Raw genomic sequence first — 21,030 nt, forward strand, 5'->3', positions numbered from 1 at the left:
TCTCTAGGAGATAAACCATCTCTGTTGGCTTACACTAGAAGCCTGTTTACCCTGGCACTTCAGCGCACTGAAGCTTGGGCATGGTGATAGCATTTTTCTCCATGCTCTTAGGCTGCGTCTAACACTTCCCCCAACTTCAAAGGGCACATGGTAATCAGGGTGACGGGAGATTACTAATGAAGTGCTGCGGTGAATATGCAGCACTTTGTTAGGCTAATTCTCTCTCGCAGCAACTTCCAAGTGTCAAACTTTGAAAATTTTGGGGAGTTAAGGCACTTGGAAGTAGCACGGGCATGTCGAAGTGCCCACGGTTACACGCATTCTGGCACTTTGAAGTTTGATGCTTCCAAGTTGCCACGGGGGAGAATTAGTAAGTGCTGCATATGCATCGGTAGCGCTTCATTAGTAAGCCCCATCACCCTGATTAACATGCCCCCTTCAAAGTTGGGCGAAACGTAGACAAGCCCTTAGCCTATAAGCAACTTGGGACAGGGAGCATCTTTTCGTTTCATTTGTACAGCACCTACCGCAACTGGGTGCTGGTCTATAACTAAGGCTACAATAACACCAACAACAATATTTAATGATACATTAGCAGAGAATATATGAACTGTTGATTACGTAGCTGGTGGGACAGAGGATTCTTCAAGTCCTCAGTGAACGGCCTCTCTCCCTTGCTGTGCAATTTCTGTGTATGTTAGACAGGCTCATTAAAAAAACCACGAAAATAAGTATGCGCGATTTAAATCAGTCATATATGCAAGAACCTTATTGCAGTCAGTTGATTCTTGGGGCTTGAATGATGACACACTGAGTTAACTTAGTAACAGGAAGCTACTAGCACATTTCTCCATATGCTGCTCATTTTTTCTCTGTACAGTAATTGTATCGATCATTTCACAATACATTTAATCAAGTGCAATTAAGCTCCATATTACTGTAACATTATTACAAGAAATTCAATAAATATTTAAAGAGAAATTTAAAAATGGTTTACACAATTCTGCAAACTCATTTAAGAATCAAACTGAAGCCAAAACCAAATCTACCTTTTCCTCTCACTTCCCTTCTGATGAGTACCAAATACTGAAACTTCACGTGAAATGGCTTTCATCAAGTTGAGAAATGGAATAAAATCATTTAAAATTAAAGGTTACTCCACAAACTGAAGGAGTAACACAGACACTATCTGAGAAAAACAAGTTAGGCTGTCAGGGTGAAACAAAGTGGGAACCATCACTTTAATCTGAGATAATGACCAAATAAATAAGAAGTAGAATTGTGTGTGTGCTGGTGCAACATACTACAGATTGGATCCAGGCTATCCTGATGCAGGATAGCATGATGGAGGAATTCATCAGTAGCACTATTCCGTACACATACAGACTCTTAGATAGCTGCAGAAAAGAAGGCTAATTAGGTCATATCTTACTTCCTAATTATACCCGAGATGAAGGCAAGAGTTATACCATGGCCTTGCACAATGGTGAACTCTTTCTTGAGAGCACAGAATGCACACAAAAGAGCTACTTAATGATCAAGACTACATGGAACTGAGAGGCAGCTGTTGCTGTTCAGTACCCTTCTGGGTTGAGCCTTCAGACTCTGAGGTTTGAAGCAGTGGAATTTATTTGTGCTCAGTATGTGCATGTGAATTCATATTACATTGCAGAAGTACCCAGAGAAGACTGCATTGATTTGGGTATGGATGCCAGAAGAGAGCAAACAAAAACCTGGACCCCTGGGAATTAAACTAAGATCACAAAAGTTCAGGTTAAACTGATGGTGAGAGCGCTGCCCAGGCACCAGAGCATGAGCTGCGCTTGGAACTTTTTGCCTCTGGAGACAGAAGATTCCAATGTGACAGGATGCAAGAAAGACACTGAATATTACAGAGACATCACCAATGCATTAAGTTTAGATAACATGCTATGGGAATTCTTGCTCACTAGTCCTCAGATACAGAGTTAAAAAGGATTTCCTTCCCCCAAGGCACATTGGCAGGAGCCTGGGAGGGTTTTTAGTATATCAGAGCATTGTAAAATATGGCATGGGAAACAACAAATTCTGTGCAAGAACAGCAAAATATGACTGGTTCCTATGGAACCATGCAGTAATGTTAAGACTAATACATGCTTCGTGGTTACATTACGGTGCAGTCATCACTTTTTCATTGAGTTTCCCAGAGAATCTTAGCAAACCACTGAGAATGTTTTAGAAGCACACACACAAAGATGAGCATACGCACAATTCTTCAAGAAAAAATGGACAGACAGGTCGAACCTCTCTAGTTCGGCACCCTCAGAACCTGACCAGTGCTGGATGAGAGAATTTGTTGGACAATGGGGGGTCAATATTGTCTAGCACATTACCAACACTTTCACTGCTTACCGGGCTCTCAGAAGACATTTGGGGTAAATTAGAGCTAAATATCTGCACAGAACACTGAGAGCCAGAACTGGTGGCTATGAACAAACTTTATGGGACCACAGGAAAAATTTGATCACAGCCTTAATAAGTAGTTGTTTAGCTAACTAAAATCATGGTGGATTATGGAGTTTGTCAGAACAAGAGAGTTCTGGATTAGAGAGGTTCAACCTGTACAAATCTATGTACTAAGATGACACAAGTACATGCACGCATACACTTTTTAAACCTCACCTTCTTGTTGGCGTAAGAGCCCGTTTCATGTAGAACTGCGACTCTAAAGGGAGGCCACCAAGTGTGGAATTCTTTCACCCACTGATGCATCACTGTAGTTGGACACACAATCACCGTCGGGCCCAGACCTTTAAACCTAAAAGAAAACATTCATGAAGAAAACATGAATGTGAAACAAATATGCTATATTCAGCGATCCATTACAATAACCCACAAACACTCAACAGTTCATGTAGCATATAGCAGCTACAAAAATTGACATTTTCTTTCTTTTTTTTTAAATGCATGACAAAAGGGATAAAGGGTACAGCTACAAGTGTTGAACAGTTTGTGTGTTTATACTGATAAATGTATCCATTAACAGACAAACTCCAAACAAAATGGTAAAAGGTTACTGTACAAATACAAATCAGATTTACAATGCACACTGTCTCTTTAAAAGAACTGAAATTATTAACTATCAACAACTTTGTTACTTCATGCTGGCTAATAACCCCTGGGGGTTTACATTCTCTCCAGTGTATTATTTTATGCAGGACTTTTATTGTACCAACTTCTATTAACGAAAGCAACAAGCTCCAAGGAACTGTTCTTCAGCTCATAGTTAACACAAGTTGCAAGAGACCATTCAAGATGAAGTGCACAATTAACACCTCGGCAGGACAAAGAAGGGTTAGAGGATTACAGACTGGTATAAGGAGAGACTAGAAAGTATCTCTACTGCCCACAGTATCAAGCTCTGCTTTGAAGTTAAGCTCCCAAACTTGTATTTTGAAGGGTTATGAAGGTTTTCTTTCAGGTCAAGGACTGAGAGGCCGGATGTGAAAGTCATCTTTGTGAAAAGTGTCCACCCACTTGATCATACACTACCATTTTGCTTTATGTGGATAGTAAAGAATATACCACCTTAGGACAAAAAATACTTCAGAGTTCTGACTATTTTGGGGCTCTGTTTTATAGTGTTAAAGCGACACAATTACAAGCACATTTCATAATCAAGCTCTTTCACAAGCAGATACCTCAACACCCTGGTGAAGTAACATCAGCTCCCCATTTTAGAAGTCTGGATCCTGAGGCAGACAAGCAACATGATCAGCCAAAATTTACAGAGAAAGTCAATGCCAGAGCTGGGATTAGAACATCCCTGGCGCTCAGTTCTTTGATTCACAGCTGCCAGTGAGCATGATGTGGGGTGAGGGATGGGAGATCCCTGCTGCTGTCATGGAGTGTGGGGCCACCTGACCCCTATTACCTCTGCCCCCACTCTTCACCAGTGACAGCTCTCTCTTGCATGTTCTCGCTCCATGGGGCTGGGGTGAGTGCAGAACACAGGTCCATGAAAGCAGCTTTCCTTGTCTGAAAGTTGTGCAGCCATTGCTCGTCATCCCAGACGTGCATGACGATGTGATCCCACCACTCGGTGCTAATTACTCTAGCCCCAAAGTGGCATCCCTGCCGTCAGCACCTCTGTGAATGCCACAATCAATCAATCAATGGTGCAGACACTGTGCACAGCGACCTCAATGTCAGAAACCTCTAGTCTTTGCAGCGCAAGGAATAACTCCGCTGCCACTCGTGATGTATTGGTCAGCAGTGCAGGATCTCTGACTGCCGAACAATGAGGCAGAATGTTCAATATCAAACCCTTGAAAAATTATACCAAATATGGATGCATGCACAATCATAGAATACTAGAATAGTAGGAATGGAAGAGACCTTGAGAGGTCATTGACTCCAGCCCCCTGCCCTCACGGCAGGGCCAAGTACTGTCTAGCCCATCCCTGATAGACATTTATCTAACCTGCTCTTAAATATCTCCAGAGATGGAGATCCCACAACCTGCCTTGGCAATTTATTCCACTGTTTGACCATCCTGACAGTTAAGAACTTTTTCCTAATGTCCAACCTAAACCTCCTTTGCTGCCGTTTAAGCCCATTGCTTCTTGTTCTCTCCTTCAAAGCCAAGAAGGACAAGTTCTCCCCCTCCACAAGGACTGCTGGGATGAGAAGCAATGCATCATGGGACATTTGGACAGAGTCCAGGGTGCCCTGTGACCTGCTCTGCCTCCCTGTAACATTTAATGGCAGGGGAGGGAGACACGCTCTTTTGGGATAGCTGCCAAAAGTGCATCTCGCTGAACGCCGATGCAAGCAATGCAAGCATTAACACGTTATTGTGCAAGCAGCTATCAAGGACTACACACCAGCAGTATCTCTTCAGAGCTCTCCGAGCTGTGACGTAACCTTCCTGCGCAGAACAGAACCTTGTCAGTGCAGCCATACCCTTGGTGGAATTCCCTGACGTTTCTATCGCTCTGCCACCACGTGACCCCTGATCAGTCACTGCTCATCCTTGATTCCCTTTCCACCTGTACCTCAACAGCTTCTTCAAAACCACGTGGTGTTTAGCCAGCCCCTGTGAACAGGTTCAAATAGCACTTATAACAATTGAAGACAACAGCTTGACTCAAGCTGCTAATGTAGTATTTAAAATGGTCTCAGGAAAAAAAGGTACAGCGCAGCATCAGTGCTGCAAACTAACTCCATCAGGGTCAACTTGTCAGTTTCGGTTTGCAGGTGGTTTGGTCAGTTTTGTAATCTGCTTAACTTCACAGGTGTTTGCCCCACCCACGCTTCCTGGGCAGTTCATTTCAAAGTAAAACAAATGCTTCTGATCAAAAACATGTAAAACAATGAGTTGCATCTGTGAACTCCTCCTTGCAGCTCATGTGAAAAGGGGGTTCATTTAAACCAACCAGTTCCAGTTTGTGCACTGGATTCACGAATATGGACAAAGTTTGGAGGCCTGATATTACCCAAACCCAAGCAAGCTGCACAAAAGTTCAACTTTTCAAAGAGAGTTTAAACACAGTTTTCGAACAAAAAGATAGAACTACGAAAACAAAACAAATCAGAACTCACAGCTTTCAATGAGGAGAGAGGGAGAGATGAGCAGACTGATTTGCTCTTTGGCGCTCAAAAGGTGACTGTTTTAATGTCAAGAGATACTATGTTCTTGTGGGCACTTTCATTCACAATTGATTTAGTTCTTGGGTTAATATACCACAGATTCTTTTTCTGAAGCCTTTCCCCTACAATATGATACTAATGAGAGATCAGAGTTATAATCCAATATATCTTACTCTTTCATTATGGATCGCAGGATATGAATATTGATGGTTAATTGATTTGAAAGTGCTGCTCATTATTAGCACTGGCTGGTGCACTCACAGAATCCCTTCTGAGGGCAGGCAGATTCTGATTTCCAGCCCCAAATTTCAGGGCTGGTTTCCATTTCTTTAGGCTCAGTGTGGCATTCCCCTTTGTAAACTTCAAATAGATATTAGACTGCTCATCTATAATTTAACGAAATCCTACCATGCTCTGATTCGTTCAACTGCAGAATAAAAAACAAATTTTGTAACACAAGACAAAGTTGCTATTGGATGCTGAGTCAATATAAAACACATAACAGCTGAAAACCTTATCGTAGAATCATAGGCTGGAAGGGACCTTCAGAGGTCATCTAGTACAGCCCCCTGCCTGAACCAGTATCAAAACCCTAACTAAGTGATCCCAGTCAGGACTTTGTAAAGCTAGGACTTAAAAACCTCTACGGATGGAGATTCCACCGGCTCTCTAAGTTACGCATTCCAGTGCTTCACCACTCTCCTGGTCAAAGTTGTTCCTAATATCCAACCTACACCTCTCCCTCTGTAACTTCAGGCCATAGCTCCTTGTTCTGCCATCCATCACTACTGAAAACAGCCTCTCTCCATCGTCTTTCAAGTCCCCCCTTCAGGAAGTTGAAGGCTGCTGTCAAATCGCCCCTCACTCCTCTCTTCTGCAAACTAAATAAACCCAAGTCCCTCAGCCTCTCCTCATGGGTCATGTGCTCCAGCCCCCAATAATTTTTTTTGCTCTCTGCTGGATCCACTCCACTGCGTCCACATCCTTTCTATGCTGGGAGTCAGAACCGGATGCAGTATTTTCAGATGAGGCCTAAGACGTGCTGAATCGAGGAGAATAATAACTTCTCTAGAGCTGCTGGAAATTCCTTTCCTAATGCACCCCAATATGCCATTAGGCTTTGTGGCTACAAGGGCACGCTGCTGATTCACATACAGCCCTCATCCACTGTAATCCCCAGGTCCTTTTCTGCCGCATTGCTACATGGTCAGTTGGCACCCAGCCTGTAACAATGCTTGGGATTCTTCCATTTCAAGTGCAGGATTCTTAACTTGTCCTTGCTGACCCTCATCAGATTTCTTTCGACCCAATCCTACAACTTATCTAGGTCATTCTGGACCCTAACCCTGCCCTCCAGCATATCTACCTGTCCCCCTAGCTTAGGGTCATCTGCAAATTTGCTGAGGCTGCAATCCATCCCCTCAGCGAGGTCATTCGTAAAGATGTTGAACAACAGTGGTCCTAGAACCAGTGCTATTAAGACACTATCGTTTTGAAAGGGCACTTTGACTTTAAACATTCATATTCAGTAGACTATTTTCTCAAAATTATCACAGCAGCTGATTTCTCATGCTTGGTTTCAGTTAAGATGGATTGTTTTGGACACTTACAGCAAATCCATTCTAGCTGAGGAAGTCAGAGGTGCGGAGGCAGGAAAATTATTGACCTGTAAGTCTTGTACTCAGCAGGCTGTAAAGGATCTATCATAACTCCTGAATCCATGGGTGACTAATGGGAGTGACATAAGGGAGATACCACTTGGGGTGGGGGAAGGGAACATACCCCCCCCCCACATAATTGGTTCCCATCTCCCAGGCCAGGGCTCCCCACGCTCTCCCTTTCCCCGAGGCACCTAGTGGGATTAGAGGACACTCTATCCTTTCCCAGGCACTCTCCAGCCATGATACCAGCATGGGATGCCGTCCAGTGCAACACAGCACCTGCCTGGGAGAGAGCAGCCATTGCACTGTATATGGTAAGGTCCCAGACAGACAGCGTGGCTGGAACTGGAGGAGGAAGGGCTCTGGCAGGTCCTCTTCCCTTTTGGCTCTGCCACTGGCCCTTTACCCACCTCAGCATTTTAGGGAGGGGTGTGTGACGGGGTATGCCCTTTCCATTTGTTGCATCTGCCTGAATCCATCTTCCAGTGAATTACTAGATTTGAAAATTTCCTCACTCTCTTCACTGGCAGGCAACGGGTGCTCCAGCTGAAAGGATACCACAGACCCTACTGCCTCTAAGATTGTCCAGACTTTGCGCTAGAGGTGCGATTCCCATGCCAAGGGAATACGCTATTTTAACATCGGTACTGGAAACCACTAGCCTCCTTGAGAAAACACCCAGGTAAGCAGCCAAGAGAGGAGGCTTTGGTGTAATCTGATGCCTAGAATTATTGGCAAGTTATTTTTCTCTCTCCAAAAGGTACAAGTTACCCAGAGCTTTCCACTTAGGGAGAATAAGAACATCCAGTGATGGGTCTACTAAAGATTAAACTTAGCAGCAATACCAGGGAGGACCCACAGTTCCTGCAGTTTTCAAATAAACAAAATTATATAAATATACCATTGAGGTGATAGGAAAAGTTTAGTTTTTTAAATGAGAATTGGGATACTTCCAACAGGAAGAGGAATGATAAACTACTGGAGACATCCTGAAAAACAACCTGATGCCCCAAAAAGCAGAGAACCAAATTCTGCAATCATAGTAGGCCACACTTCAATTCTTGCAACAAAAAATTTAGCAGAGAATGCCATGTAGGGTCTCCATGATGTGAGCTGAAAGGAAGTTGGCTACAGATGTCATCATAGTCAATAGCAACGAAGGGTCCTGTGGCACCTTATAGACTAACAGAAAAGTTTTGAGCATGAGCTTTCGTGAGCACAGACTCACTTCATCAGACTGCCCAGCCTTGCTCTGGCTTATTTATACCTGGCCCTGCAGATTTCCATGACCAGCATCTGATGAAGTGAGTCTTTGCTCATGAAAGCTCATGCTCAAAACTTTTCTGTTAGTCTATAAGGTGCCATAGGACCCTTCGTTGCTGTGATAGATCCAGACTAACACGGCTACCCCTCCGATACTTGACATCATAGTCAATATAGCTATGCCTTAACAGGCCTTCGGCGGAAAAGTAACAAAAAGTTCAGTCAGCAGCTGACCATTAGACAGGGTTCTTTAGTGACAGTTTTTCTTACTCTTCAGTGAGGTGCTTTAAGTCAAAGGTGGAGGATGTTCTAAGGACTCAGTACACCTCAGATGAAAGACAAGGGTTCTTTTAACAAAGGGTTTGTGAAGTCTTGCCAGAATCTTCACAGAAAAAGAGAGCAGAGATTTATCTACATTCAGGAAATGAAACAGCAGCCAAATATGCTCTGATGGATGGGATCTGTAGCCAAGAGTAAGAAGGGCAAGGAAGGTTGATGAACCATTTTTGGGAGATCTATGAAATGATCCACACCTAGGTCTTTCCATGCCAGTTCTCAAATCTTTTCCAGTTAAAATTATATGCCCTTCCTATAGATACCATCTGGGCAACTAGAATCCCTCGGACAACTGCTCAGAAACAGCAAACTTTTCAATGTAGATCCTCTCGAGAGCTACCTTCCTGAGGCTCCAAGGTATCATAAAGAAGGCATCTGTCTGCTGACTGTGTGCAGATGTCCTCACTGTGGTGGGATCAGCAATAACTAACTAAGAACTAATTATGTCACTCACTAATAGACCAGAGGAAGTAGGGAGGCAGAGGGAGAGTGTGACATAGGTGATGTTCCAAGTACACAGACAAGGGAAGATATTTATGGCCACTAAGGAATGAATTTCTGAGTCTAATTTCTTATGCAGTGTACTAATAACTTTGTGTTCAGAGACGTGCAATTCCCCTGCCTTTTGTCCTGGAGGGTGTTTTATAGTAGCGTCAATCTGTCTGCAATAATTCTGTCCATCCTTATCCAAATAAGTGACAAACAGAAGCATCTTTAGGGACAGTTCCCAATTCCACCGTGCAGGGCTTCCTAGCGCAGGATGTGAAGCACCATCCACCCGCTATCATAGTCTCATGAGCATTCTGTCAGTCTGAATCAGAGGCACCTCTTGAGATACCGAGGGGTGAAATACTGGTCACACGGATGTCAATGGCAAAATTCCCACTGATTTCAACGCAGCTAAGATTCCTCCGGCCAATTGCAAAACCTCAACAACATCTCCAAGCCAACTGTGTAAAGTGTAGATTCCTCGAGAGACCTGCATCGCAAACCCTGTCTAACCCTTGCCACCTATATTTAGGCTCCTGAATCTTGACTTCGGTGAAAGCTGCGCTTGCTCTGCACCTCTGAAAATGAAGCAATGTCTAGTTATGGCATATCCTGAGATACCCAATTTGGAACATTTTGCCTCTAATGTCCTCACTGCAGTGTCCTTCTCTGTTGGCTTCCCCTCCCATGACTAAGATCAGATAGCTGAAAGTCCCTTCTGCACTGTAAAGTCTCCCTAGACTTGCCCAATTAGCATATCTCAGAGGGACCCTGTCACATGAATATGGTGAATTTATCCTGAATGTAGCCATGGGGCATCCACAGCCTATTGTGGTGTCTCGTGAAGAGGCCACATTTACAAGAAACATTACGGTCTTTCGTGACATTTTCTCTGTCAAATCCGTCATGCCAAGTACATGCTTCGTACTGACAGGACAGGGGAGTCTATCCTGGGACACGGTGACTCTGAAAAAGATTTATGGGCCATGGTGGATAACCTGCGAAACATGACGTTCCCATGCTGTGCTGTCACCAGAAGGACTAACAAAATACTTGGATGAATAAACAGGGGTCTCCTGAGGAGGAGGAGGAGGAGGAGGAGGGAAGGTATTTTATCTCTGTGTTAGTACTGGTATGGCCACTGCTGGGATACTGTCTCCAGTTCTGGAGCCCACAATTCAAGAAGGATGTTAATAAACTGGAGAAGATTTAGAGGAAAGCCACAGGAATAATTTAAATATGAGAAAATACAGCTAATAGTGACTGACTCAAGGAGGTCTAACTATGCACGCTGGCAAAGGGAAAGTTAAGGAGTTACTTGATCATAGTCAATAAGCATCTTTCATGGAGAACAAAATTCAACTGAACAGAGAAAGACAAAACACCATTCAATAGCTGGAAGCTGAAGCCAGACACAGTCAGACTGGAAATAAAAGTAATTTTTAACAGTGATGGTAAATTGTGTCAATGATTATTTACTAAGCAACACAGTGGATTCTTCATCACCAGCAATCTTTTTTAAAATCAAGACTGGATGCTTTTTTAGCAACCTGGTTCTAGGAATGATTTTGGGGGTCTTTCCTCTGTAACACTGTCCTTCAGGCTAGATGATCACAGTGGTCCCTCGTCTACTTAGAATCTATTGCTCGAGTAAGCAGGAAGGAAGGCATTGCTAGGTCTCCTCAGCACCTCATTAGCAAAATGGCACCCGTGCGTGATTCAAAAGTGCCGCTTTGGAACGCATGCCGCCCATGTAGATGGGGAGCCTTTTGAAAGGACCCCCTGGCTTCGAAAGCCCCTGCTTCCTATTTGGTTTTTGGAGAAGGCCTTTTGAAATCGGGGGGTTGTTTCAAAAGGCCCCCCATCTACACCAGCGGCATTTTCGAATTGTGCGCGGCTGCCATTATGCTAATGAGGTGCTGCGTATTCATGTCAGCACCTCATTAGCATATTCTGAACTGCTTCATTAACATGCCCCCTCTAGTGCAGACACAGCCTTAGTAAATGCTATTTAGTAATTTGAGATTCTAAAATAGAAAGTGCTATAAAATTGCAAACTGTTAGTACTATTATGCATACACTTGGTACTCCAGGATTCAGAAGAAATTTCTTCTAGTAATCTGGTCCACAAATAAGAGCAAATGACTATTTTAGATAATACTCAGTAGTCCGTGGAAGGAGTAACAAGCAAGGGGTGTCATTTGAAAGACTAGTCATCCTATAGAACCGCTTTCAGAAGAAAACAGGTCTAGGTCTATTTGCTCTGGTCTTAAAGATCCTGCAAGCTTTGACTTTCATCCTACATCTGCTTGTTACTTCCTGTAAAGCATTCACCTGGTGTCTTGCCAGAACAAATATTTTAATGTAAAATTTAATAAATGGAACTAAAGGTATTACATCTAATTTAAAATTCCATATTGCGTAAACTATTGATATTAAGGTAATTGAGTTTGTAAACAATCCATTTGTGTAAGCTAACCTTAGATGTTGTATTGACCCAAAATATCTAGTGTGGCTCATCTGCAAAATGAAGCATCAATGCCTGGAATTCATTAAAAGTGTTACATGTTTAATTTTTCCTGCCCTACAGCTCCATTGTCTCGTAAAAAAATTTCCTTTGATGTCCCCCACTAAAAGAATTAAAGGAATAATGTAATTGAAATGTCATTAATAATTCACAGGACCCTCCTCCACCAGCAATACATCTGATGAAATATTAATTGAGCTCTACAGACTGACAGTCTGCAGAGGAGCACTTGCCTGTAATTTGAACCACGAGTCCTGATCTTGCTGTAGCTCAGACCTGCCAAGAAGGCAATTATCTGGATGGTCTTGCCCAATCCCATCTCATCTCCCAGAATTCCTCCTGCCTGCTGGCAGTGCAATTCCCAGAGCCACCTAACACCTGTCTGCTGGTACCTACAACAACAAGGAAAAAACATGGCAAATGTTTGATAATACAGATCATAACAGAAAGTACTCATGAATTAATCATTTGGCAAGGTCCTAATACTAGTTACAGGAACATGCTGCATGTGTGTTTTACATGAGTGCTGTATTTACAAGGTCATACATTTTTGATGCACTTAGACATTATATGTGACAAATTCATTCTTTATGCATTGCTAAAACATTTCTAATTAAACCGATAGACACAGTAATTAGAGGCTATTTTATTTCATGTATTTTTAAAAATATTGTTAGAAGTAACTTGGGAAGTGGCTCTACCATCCAAATATTTATTATGCCTTCAGAAATCGGAAACTTTTAAGACGTAGGAGCTTAGCAAAGTACACCATTTGGACTGAACTGGAAGGTTAGGCTTGTAACTGACGGTGGGTGAGATTTTATGCTCTACTACAAGAGATAAAGAGTTAGGTCTTGTTTACTTTATGTACAACCAGAAATTAATTTAAGAGAACACAGCCTCTTTTAAACAAGGAAAAGGCTAAAAGTTTAAAAAAAATTGGAAGACAAAGAACTAAGACCTGTCTGAGAGAGCGGGATGCAGCAGTGTGTGACTAGAAGAGGGTACGAGTGCAGTTACAATTCAAAGTGAAAGCCTGGGAAGAGAATGAACGGTGATATAGAATACATCCCATTTTAAATAAAGATTAGAAGAAGACAGTATAAAATGAAAAGCCAAGAAGGTCAGAACTGTGAGGTTAGACCGATTGTGGGACATGGTTTTTCTAACAGTACGTCATAATACATTTTATACTGAATTAAAACAGAGGTAGTTTAAACTGGAAAAAATTATGAAAAATTAAATGAGATAGATGCTTCAATTGCCTTGTTGATTTTCCCCTTTAAGTCTGTGTATTAGCAATACAAGGGAAGACAAACTTTATCGATTCCTCTCTTTCCCCCATGTAACATGCGTGGTGAGGAAAGCAGAAGTTGAGTATGGAAATGTAGCTATTGATAGAATGGGGACAGTTCACAGAAGCACTTCCTGCTTTCTTTTGTAATTCTGTTTTCCTTCCTTGAATAAAGATGGTTTAGGAACACTCTGACCTACTGACACATGTCCACAAATGCCTTGTAAATAACTACTGCAGTTTTATTCGTCATTACACAAACTTAAGATGTGGTTCTTTCCTCAGGTATTTAGATGAAAGGCTAAATGAGGTAAGAATGAAACAAAAGGATTGGAGAAGACAGGAGAAGATTAAAGAACCATGTAGCGCCACAAACATCCCTTGAGGTATCACATCACAGCACTACTAAAGGATCCCCCCCAACATAAAATTTGTAGTGTGAATGGAACCACATTTTTCCAAAAGGAAAAAGTTTGAAAAGAAAAGAAAAGAAAAGAAAAGAAAAAATGACTGCCGAACTAAAGTATTAAACACGTTTGTTAGTCTCTAAGGTGCCACAGGACTCTTTGTTGAACCGTATTTGTACGTATATTTGGCATTAAGGACCCCTTTCCCACCCACCCACCCCCCGCACCCCAAGAAGTAGCAAGGATGTTATGGTTCTGACACCTTAATAAGATAGAACAGCGTTTTAGGAGGAGTATTGCAATGCACACACTACCAAAGAATGTTGATTTGGAGAGTCAAATACCTTTGCCCCATTCACTGATTTTAGATCTAGATCAGAAGTAGCTCTTAACAGCAGTTTTCGATTAAGACCAATTAGCATCACAATTGTTTCCCAAGCATACCTAAAATGTTACTCATCATTAACGAGGCAAACTATCAATCTGCATGACACCCTGAACATGCACAGCCACTCCGCAGACAGGAAAGAAAAACATTTCACAATAACGTCAAAGCCTGTATTTAGATCGGTGCTTTATCTTCTGACCTCGGTTTATATTCTACACACGACAGGTTATCGGATTACCTTCATGGCATCTGATGTACAGCTACTATCCCAGAAACCTGCTGCAATGGCACACTGCTAACCATCAGTGCTGTGATTACAGTAAAACTCAGGCCATTTTAAATCTTTTAAGAGTCCCACTACACAAAGGCCCAAATATGGTTTCAAAGTTCACAGGACTTGCCTATGTAGTTTTTGTAAACTACATTATAATATAATCAAGCCAGAGATTCACAGCATTAGCACTTGTTTAGCACGTCCAGTTTCAAAACATAAGTCTTGCTAACGATTTCATTACAGTAGGTGTCCACGCTAAAAACACCATCACAAGCTTTATATGTATGCGCATGTATACGCTATTATTCGGAGAAGAAAATGCCTGTACCCAAAGTGCTGTCTCTTTTTACTCTGTTACATAATCGGGAGTTATTGTATATCAGGAACATGAGTGTTTTTAGTTAAATATGTTCCTGAAACAGAGGTCAAAGTATTTTTCTTTGTGACTTATTTTCTACATAAGCTTCTCAGATTCAGGCATATTATGGTGGTTCTCTAGACTGACTGCGTTCAATGATCCTGATCTTAGAAATGTTAAAAATATTAACTATTTGCAAATGCTCACATTTTTTTTACAATACTTTGTTACTAGAGAGATTGAATTAGTTTAGGATGATTGTAATTCTCCATAACCTGACAGCTTTCCACACACTAGTTTTCTATGTTCTCATCTTCACTACGAAAACATTTTGGGAACCCAGTTAAAATACTCTGTGGTCTGCCCAGCATACGTAGGACTGAATTGTGTTTCAACCTTATTAAGCAAAGATGTGAAATTTCACAGCTACAGCAGGGATTCAATGATACATTTTACTTTTGTCTTCAGTGGTGAGACAGAGGTATGCTATAATGGCATTGAGGAAAAACCGGGTTGCAACGGGGTATCACAATACAATACTTCTTACAGTACAGACAGGAATTCTCTTGGGTAGGTGCATAGTAAACACACAATTACAGCTTATGATAGGGCACACTCACTTTGCATGAGCCGGCACGATGCTGCAGCTGCATACTCATTCACTTTCACAATGCTGCCTGTTGCCCTTGTCAGGTGGGTCCTCCGTGGCACGCCCTTCAGCTAAGTCGCACATAATCTAAAATGGACGAATTCTTTCTGGGGTGACCAAGATTCAGCAAAGACTATCACTGTGCCCTCATTGGTATCTATGGCCCTATCTGGGCTTAGTTCTCAGGCTCTTCTGGGATAGTTTTAAGTCTGTCCCTGCCCTGTTGTAAAAGAGCATCTGAAGGGCCCTCTCTTTATCTTTAGTAGTTCTATGGTGTCTGAGCTCTCAAGCTCAGTTTTTTAACTGCAGTCCCCTACCAGAACAGCCAGGTTCAAGAAATCATTGGCGCTGTCTGGAATCATCAGCCCCATCACTAGGCCTGTTTAAATCTAAGACCCTTTCTCAGGCTTTTAGTAGAGAGTCTTTAACCGTTATTGGGGCTGAGGCCATTTCCACAGTGGCTGGTGGGGCAACCCAGGCCTACCCGCTACTTGGGTCCCAGCCAAGGGACAGCACCCATATGCTGCTTTCATTTATTTGGTTGCTGCTGCTATTCACTAAGCTGCTTCACTGGGCAGTCCCATCACTTTCACCCCTTACCTCAGGTGAAACTCCTTCTCTTCTCTCTGCCCTGTTCCCTGTCTGCACAAGGTCTCTCCAAGCCTCTCACGTGCAGAGTTTTTTCCAGACAACCCCTGCTCGGGCAGGTCCTCGGGCAAAACTCCTCATCCAGAGACTCTCCACTTCCCAGGACTTCCTCTAATTTCTGGTCCCAGCCAAGAAGTGATCTGCTCAGGAGGCAGGCCCTGCTGTTCCTTTTAACTGAGCCTGCTGCGCTCTGATTGGCTGCTTCTCCACAGCCTTTCTAGGCATATCTTGAGGACACACTTTCACACCACCTTTTCAGGGGCAGGGTACGGTAGGATCATAAGGCTTCCAGCAGAGGGCCTCAAAAGGTCAGTATACTGCATCAGATGACTTTCAGTTAAGTCCACGAATCAAACACGGATGCTGTGATTTTACAGAAAGCGTCACAACTTCCCCAAAATCCCTAGTTCAGACCCAAACAGCAGGACTCAGGCTTCAGTCAAAGCCAGAAGCCTGCTGTGCAGGACTTGCGCTGTTGCTCCAATACCCACAATATAGCTTCACGGGGTTCCCAGTAGAATGGGACCTTGGGCAATTGCCCTTCTCGCTACTCCGTAATGCTGGCCTTGCACTTATGTACACAGTTTTGTTTATTAACAGAAGAACAGCCATACTGGGTCAGACCAAAGTCCATCTAGCCCAGGATCCTGTCTTTCGACAATGGCCAATGCCAGGTGCTCCACAGGAAATGAACCGACCAGGTAATCATCAAGTGACCCTGTTACCCATTCCCAGCTTCTGACAAAGAGAGACTGGGGACACCACCCTTGCTCATCCTGGCTAGTGGCCATTGATGGACCTATCCTCCATGATGACAAGTATCAGAGAGGTAGCTGTGTTCCTTTGCCCACGAAAGCTTATGCTTCAAAATATCTGTTAGTCTGTAAGGTGACACAGGACTTCTTGTTGCTATCCCCTATGAGTTTACCTAGCTCTTTTCTGAACCCTGTTGAAATCATGGCCTTCACAACACACTCCGCCCATGTCCTGTCCATGACTTAATAAAAATACCCATGCCAAAAATCTCAGCCATTATTAAAAATCAATTCTGCTCAGTTTTTTTTTTTTTTTTTAAATTTGTTCATCTAGCATTCCTAAAACCTGATTTCATCACTGTATGAGGCGGCAGGATCACACTTCATCTAACTACATGTTCTTGCGAGCAGACAGGCTTATATGGGGAAGAAACATATTGTTTAAACAGTTTACTGAAAAAGTTGGAGTTGATATTTCTAGCAATGGGAGTAAATGTGTTTTGTGTTCCATTAAATGGTGGCAAACAGCACCATGTAGAATTTACTACTGTAGACTTCCTTAGGTCAATATTTAGCCATCTTTGTACTCAAATTTGGTTAGAACTCAAAGTTTAATGCCTATTGACTGAAACCCTTCATACACTGGAGACTTGAACATTTAACTTACAAGTCAGACAAATCATTCAATCCGATTGATCTTTTTAACCACTTAGGAAGTTTTGCCCACTGACTCATGCTTGCAGGGATACCCTTCATCAGCAAGGCTTATATCCCTACGATTAATTTTTAGTTGTCTGTCTCAGTTGACTTGGTTACAGACTTTTTTTGTCTAATCTTTCGATAAACATTGGAGATGATACACTGGCTGATTAGGGTCTTGCCAACCAGATATTTGTCCAACTACTCTTTCAGAGCTGGCACTGTAATTCTGAGAAACTGGGACAAAAGTAGTAATTTAAGGTTATAAAACTAGGTATTCCTGATTAAATGTATACCATACATCATCTATTACAAACCACAGTTATCTATAGAACTAATTACAGTAAAAACTGCGTTATCCAGCACTTTACCACTGGAAAGCTGAATGAACTTGCATTTCTTATATCTCCTGCTACAAATCTTCAGTCTAATAACTGGGACTAGTACACTCTGCAGGAGTTATGAAATTGCATGTTCTGCACTCTACTTTTACACAAAAGGAGCAGAAGCAGTAAGCAAGCTGAGATCAGGGATTTTTTAAAAAAGCAGCTTCCAGGGTATGTCAGAGGGCCATGACTGAGTCACAGCCCACTCTCCTACAATGTCTGCAGCTAGCCTACATCTACACTTGCATTCCTCTTTCTAAACAGAAATGCAAGTGTAGATGTAGCCCTACAGTGAAAACTGATTGTTAATAACAATAGCCATGAGTCACTGCAAGATCTTTAAGTGCCTCCTGGATCACCAAAGACCAAATTATGTTCAACAGTTTTAGTGTTAAGTGTATTTTTAGTAATCCAGGTATATGCCATGTGCTGTAAACAGTGATAGGTGTAAACAGGTAAAGTCTTTTACACCATAGGTTAACTTATGTCACTACCTAAGTGCTTCAGAAGGTCACCTATTTTGCAGAGCAGTACTTCTACTTGACTGGTGACGACCTGTACATTATTTTATCATTTATTCATTATATTGTATTCTAATTCTTGGAAAACTGGTATTCCATTGATAGTTTACCAGAATATTTCATTAAGAGTTATGCTTAACTGGCATCACTCAGCTCCCCAACGTGCCAGATAACAAAGCTTTTACTGTGCTTGGATTTAAGGTTAACCTTTCCAGAGTCGAAATGGTCTTCTTACTATGTGGAACACCAATAGCTACGTTCAAATCAATATTTCATGGAAGTCGTGTAATGAGTGGACGTGTCAGCAGCTCTATTTGCAATGCCTTTCGTAACTGGCTCACCGAGAAGAGCTACGTCTGAATGATTTACAAGCGTCTCTCAGCATTTACATTCAACATCGGGGTACCACAGAAATGAAAGATGGAGAGTCATCTCCTTTCCGGTTATTTAAAATCAGACTGGACAAAATGTTTTATTGTACAGAGGGTACTATTAATCCTGCAGCAGTTCTACATCCCACATACGGTACAACACTGCAACCTCAACGTGTCTGAGCATTTTGTCCAGTCTCAGTTAAAGATGACATGGGTCATAAAATAGTTCTCAAAATAAGACTTGCCCCCAGTTTTTGCCAAGTACCTAACTCTCACGTGAGTGCACATTTTCCAAATTTTTATGCATCACAAGTAAAGCAGCTGTAGCCCCAGAACACTCGAGTTTCCTTCCACTCCACTCTTCAGTTAAGAAACAACACTGCCAAGAAGAGAATGTTTCTTACAATGAAAAGCAGTTCTTAAATCTTTCTTGTACAATAGCGTTTCCCAAAGCACGGTGCGCAAAAGGATGTCAAGGGGCACACGGCAGAAAGTAAATTACTGAAAATCAAGAGATAAGCACTTGGACAACACTGGGAGACAGGGTACGCCGATAAGGTCAAAGTCCCAAGAGGGGTATGCAAATGTTTTCAGTTTGGGAAACACTTTCTACATCTAGATTAAGTGACTAGTGGGAATACGTATGTGTGTGTGTGTGTGTATATGCACATTTTTATTTATATATATATATATATATATATATTTATAAAATCAACTAATCATTTAGTATCCATGTATGTTTTAACAGAAGCAACAGGGATTACTCATCTGAATACAGGATAGGGTTCTTGGAAATGAAAGCTGATAACTATTTGCATAAGCAGTCTATTCAATGTTTGAAAAGCATATGATACTTACTTAAAAAGCTTTCTGAAGAGAAATCCTGGTACTCTGAAACCCTCATCAAATTCAGCATCGCTTTCATCAGAATCTTCCTCTGCCATCCGACGTTTCTCTTTGTCCTTCAATCGTTGTTTCTGCCATCTCCTATCATGACATTAAGATTTACTGTTCAATTATTGTGGTTACAAAATGCAATATGAAATTATACTGATCTATGAAGTAAGTGGAAAACTCAAGATAAGCATTAGAAAATGGAAATACATTGCTCTTTTGTGTTTTCTGTCTTTCAGTCTATGTGAAAGACACGACACAAAAGCTACATTATAAAATCTCTTTACAGAATTCAACAACAATCCATCTAAGAAAATGTTAAGATTACACGGCTAAGCACACAAAAGTAGAAAATATGAAAAGCTGAATGCAGACATCTTAATTGTCTGCTTGTGTATGTGCACTTGATTATGTTCTTCAGTGTTACTGCAATGTTTAAATTAAACTCTTCTAAGATTTTTAGCTCCACGCCATCCATGTAGAGTGAACTGCACTCTAGAGAGTGAAATTTTCAGAAGAGTTTGAACAATTTAGGAGCCTTTGTAGCTTCCTTTAACCAGAAAAAGCTCATGTCGCCTTCTATGCTATTCACAGGAATAACTTCAGCAGAACACAGATGTGTTTGGGGGACAACCCCACCCTTTCGCTGTTCAAACACTTATAACTGAAAGCAGGAAACTATCATAGTTTTTGAAATTAGAGAGAGATTTCAGGAATGCAGCGTAATAATCCAAGCTAGAACTAGAAGTCACTGTGGTTCTCACTTCTCTTAAGAAAAGTGAGAAATAGCTTTAATATCCAAAGTAATCAGCACCCTGAACTTTTGTCTTATTCAAAATATGAACTTCCCATAGCAGAATGTTCCCAATCCCCAAGCTCAGAGAAACTGATTCAGTATTGATAAGAGTAAAAAAGTAGTTAACGCCATCACTTCAGCCAGCATTTAGGTTTTCCTCAGAAGTCTCCCATCCAAGGGCTGTTTAGATCTACTTGTGCTAAACATGCACACACTGAAAGAATTTTCACACAGGTGGTATAGCTATGGGACGGATGGGAAAAGGTGCTATCACGATGCTGCTCTGGAGGCATGACAGAAAAGCAGTCATTAATAGCTCAGAAAATAAAAGGTTGCCACATACTGTATAGGATCAAATAATAAGATGAGTATTTCCTCATCACTGTAAAAAAAAAAACAACTGGTTAGCAGAAACAGCTGCACATGCCGAAATTCTGCCATCCTACCCCCACCGCCCCCAGCAAATCTGTAGTTTTTTCCCCTCTGAAACATGCAAATACTCCCCTGCCTCTTTTCATCAGATATCGCACAGGAGACTATGCACCTTATTGCAAAAACCTATTGTGAGGTGAAGGGGTATGTTTAAATTATCAAATATGTCAGGCTAAAGAATGACTTACAGAGAGGAGGAGGATATAACAGCAGCCGACCTGCATTTGAGAAGAGTTAGCGAACTCGGA

General features: G+C 41.9%; 1 protein-coding gene across 1 annotated transcript in view; it reads right to left on the bottom strand.

The window, feature by feature from the left end:
- ERCC6 (ERCC excision repair 6, chromatin remodeling factor) overlaps positions 1 to 21,030 on the bottom strand; it is a 94,427-nt gene that overhangs the window by 42,326 nt on the left and 31,071 nt on the right. Inside the window, exons 5-7 of the mRNA XM_074999932.1 lie at positions 19,519 to 19,647; positions 12,141 to 12,299; positions 2,662 to 2,797 (exon numbers count right to left, since the gene is read on the bottom strand). Of these exons, the coding sequence (XP_074856033.1) occupies positions 2,662 to 2,797; positions 12,141 to 12,299; positions 19,519 to 19,647 (424 nt within the window). The remainder of the gene's footprint in view (positions 1 to 2,661; positions 2,798 to 12,140; positions 12,300 to 19,518; positions 19,648 to 21,030) is intronic.

The sequence above is a fragment of the Carettochelys insculpta genome, chromosome 7 (assembly GCF_033958435.1).
Source record: "Carettochelys insculpta isolate YL-2023 chromosome 7, ASM3395843v1, whole genome shotgun sequence".
Classification (NCBI taxonomy): Eukaryota; Metazoa; Chordata; order Testudines; family Carettochelyidae; genus Carettochelys; species Carettochelys insculpta.